General features: G+C 29.2%; 1 protein-coding gene across 1 annotated transcript; it reads left to right on the forward strand.

Annotated features, from left to right (window-relative positions):
• Positions 1-271: 271 nt before the first annotated feature.
• LOC116405317 (organ-specific protein S2-like) lies at positions 272-2,147 on the forward strand. The gene is made up of 2 exons (XM_031889426.1): positions 272-376; positions 1,242-2,147. Exons 1-2 carry the CDS (start codon positions 329-331, stop codon positions 1,992-1,994), a joined length of 801 nt encoding a protein of 266 aa, XP_031745286.1. The 5' UTR covers positions 272-328; the 3' UTR covers positions 1,995-2,147.
• The last annotated feature ends 776 nt before the right edge of the window (positions 2,148-2,923 follow it).

A 2,923-nucleotide genomic window follows, 5' to 3' on the forward strand; every position in this document is an offset into this window, starting at 1 on the left:
TAGCTAAGAATAATTTAGCATTTTGGGGAAGTAATAAAAAAAATTATCAAGAAAATAATGGGATTTTTTTTAGCTTCATTGAAATAATTGATCCAATAATGCAAGCACATTTTCGTCGCTTACAAAATAATTTTAAAAAAAAGGTAAAATATAAATGATCGATTGTTTTTTATTAAAAACTTAAGAACTTTATATTTTCGTACCTAATTGTATCCATAAATTTTTTAAAAAAATTATAAGACCAAAATTATGATTATTAACCATTATTTTCTCTATAAATAGTAAGTTTTGAGCTCATGTGCACAGAACGAAGGCAGGATACTAAGATATGAAGATCAAACCAACATTTGGAATTACTCTCTTTTTGCTTCTTTTGGTATGAATTTCCTTTTTCTCAATCTCTTTTTTTTGAGTTTTTTTTCAATACAGATAAATGTTGGTCTATAGGTTTCATGGACTTGGATTTTTTTTGTTTGTTTTTTTGAAGTAAGTCTATTTCTTTTTATTTTCTTACCATGATTTGCATCTTTTCTTGAGTACACGAGTCAAATTCTTGGCTAGATTTCAAAAACAAAAATAAGTTTTGAAAACTAACTAGCTAGTTGTTTTTTAGTTTTCAAAATTTGACATGATTTTTTAAAACATTACTGGAAAGTAGATCACAACAGGAGAAATTTAGCGGGCGTTTGGGGTTAAGAGTGACTTCTAATAGTACGAGGATTATAATAGTCTGTGTAGGGGTGTAGACTACTATTTCAGTTTTTGTCTTATTGCTTCCTTAATTTGTGGTGGATACTCTTAAGATTTCCACTTTAACTTGACCTTCTACTTTTACTTGATAAATATTTGGAAATTAGTGGGAGAGAGGGTGTGAGGAGGAGGAGAAAGAGGAATGAAAACAAGTATGATCATGATACTAGGGTTACAAAAATATTAATCCTAGTACTATCGTAATAGGGTTACGAAAATCTTAATCCTAGTACTATCGTAATATAGAGTAGACTAACTCACTCTACTTCTCTCTATCCCATGGCCCAACAGCCCCAAATAGTGTTGTAGATATAATTTTCCCAAACTAAAAACTAAAACACCAAAGGATTATTAATTAATAGACTTTAAGAAACTTGTTTATAAATTTTACCAAATAAAATATGTGTTGCAAGAAATTAAACCCATGAAATTAATTTATGGTAATCTCTCTTATTTTTCTTTCTTTGTTGTCATGGTGGGGCATTATTTAGTTTTTCAACGGCATAGAGTCAAGGTATGAACCCGGAGGACAATGGAAAAATGTGATTGAAGATGACTCATTACCAGTTGTATCACAAGAAAAAGAAGATTGCTTTAAATACAAAAGCCTTAAAAATGAAAATACTTTTTTCAACGATACAAAACCACGACCAAGTATCACATTCTACCCAAATGATGGAAGCAAGGACAAGCTTTTTATTAAAGATATTGAGCCACGACCAAGTGCCACATTCTACCCAAATGATGAGAGCAAGGACAAACTTTTTACTAAAGATATTGAGCCACGACCAAGTCTCACATTCTACCCAAATGATGATACCAAGGACAAACTTTTTACTAAAGATATTGAGCCACGACCAAGTCTCACATTCTACCCAAATGATGATACCAAGAACAAGCTTTTTACTAAAGATATTGAGCCACGACCAAGTCTCACATTCTACCCAAATGATGATACCAAGAACAAGCTTTTTACTAAAGATATTGAGCCACGACCAAGTCTCACATTCTACCCAAATGATGATACCAAGAACAAGCTTTTTACTAAAGATATTGAACCACGACCAAGTACCACATTCTACCCAAATGATGAGAGCAAGGACAAGGTTTTTATTAAAGATATTGAGCCACGACCAAGTCTCACATTCTACCCCAGTAATGAAAACAAGGATAAACTTTTTACTAAAAATATTGAAGTGCCCTCTATCATAGCTAAAAACAACATTTTTAGGAAAGATATGTGATCTTTTGTTATATGACCAACTGGTATGTGTTGTTTGTAATTTCTATTTCTGTTGAATATTGTGGGGTGTGTGACTTGTAAAATAAATAAATAAATTGTGGAAAAGAGTGGTTATGTCTGATGAGATGATTTGCTTCAACTTTCTTTATACCAAGTCAAGCAGTGCAGTTGGATTTATTACCAGAGAAAATACACCTTTTTTTTCTTATAATTTATTCAAAATATTTTTAAATATGGTAAAATGAACCCCAATAACTTTAACATTTTTTTTCATTTATAATTTAAATTGCTAATATAATCCAATCAGGAGTTAATGCAACATATATATGTAATATGAGTGCTTGGGTTCAAGAGTTATCGACAAAGATGTTCAAGAATAAAGTATTAACAAAAGAATTACTGTTGTTAGAAACCCAGCTGAGAATAATTTAGCATTTTGAGGAAGTAATAAAAAGAGTTATCAAGTAAATAATGGGAATTTTTTAGTTCGATTGAAATGATTGATCCAATAAATCAAGAACATTTTCGTCCTATTAGAAATAAAGTAAAATATAAATATTTTATTTTTGAAATTTGATCCTATATCTATTTGGTCTATGAAGTTTCAAAACAATCATTTTTAAGATCTCTTTGATGACGTTTCTATTTGTTGTTTTCTGATTCTCATTCTTTGTTTTTTCTTTTTTGAGAACAAAAATGCGAATATGTTTGATAACTACTGTCATTTTCTATTTTTTATAAAAAAAAAATGGAAACAAAAATTTGTTTGGTTATCCTTTCTTGTTCCTTATGTTATTTTTCCTAATACTTTTGCATATTTTTTATTTAAATATTATTTAATTATGTAAAAAAAATAAAAAATATATAGTTGAATTTTAAAAAACAACCAATTTTACAAAATATTTACAACCTATAGCAAATTCTATCGCT

This window comes from Cucumis sativus, chromosome 7 (genome assembly GCF_000004075.3).
Source record: "Cucumis sativus cultivar 9930 chromosome 7, Cucumber_9930_V3, whole genome shotgun sequence".
NCBI lineage: Eukaryota > Viridiplantae > Streptophyta > Magnoliopsida > Cucurbitales > Cucurbitaceae > Cucumis > Cucumis sativus.

Excerpts from the sequence above, each read along its gene's own strand:
- LOC116405317 (XM_031889426.1), top strand. The coding sequence starts at position 329 with ATGAAGATCAAACCAACATTTGGAATTACTCTCTTTTTGCTTCTTTTG. Across the intron at positions 377-1,241 it reads CTCTCTTTTTGCTTCTTTTG|TTTTTCAACGGCATAGAGTC; the intron begins GTATGAATTTCC and ends GGCATTATTTAG.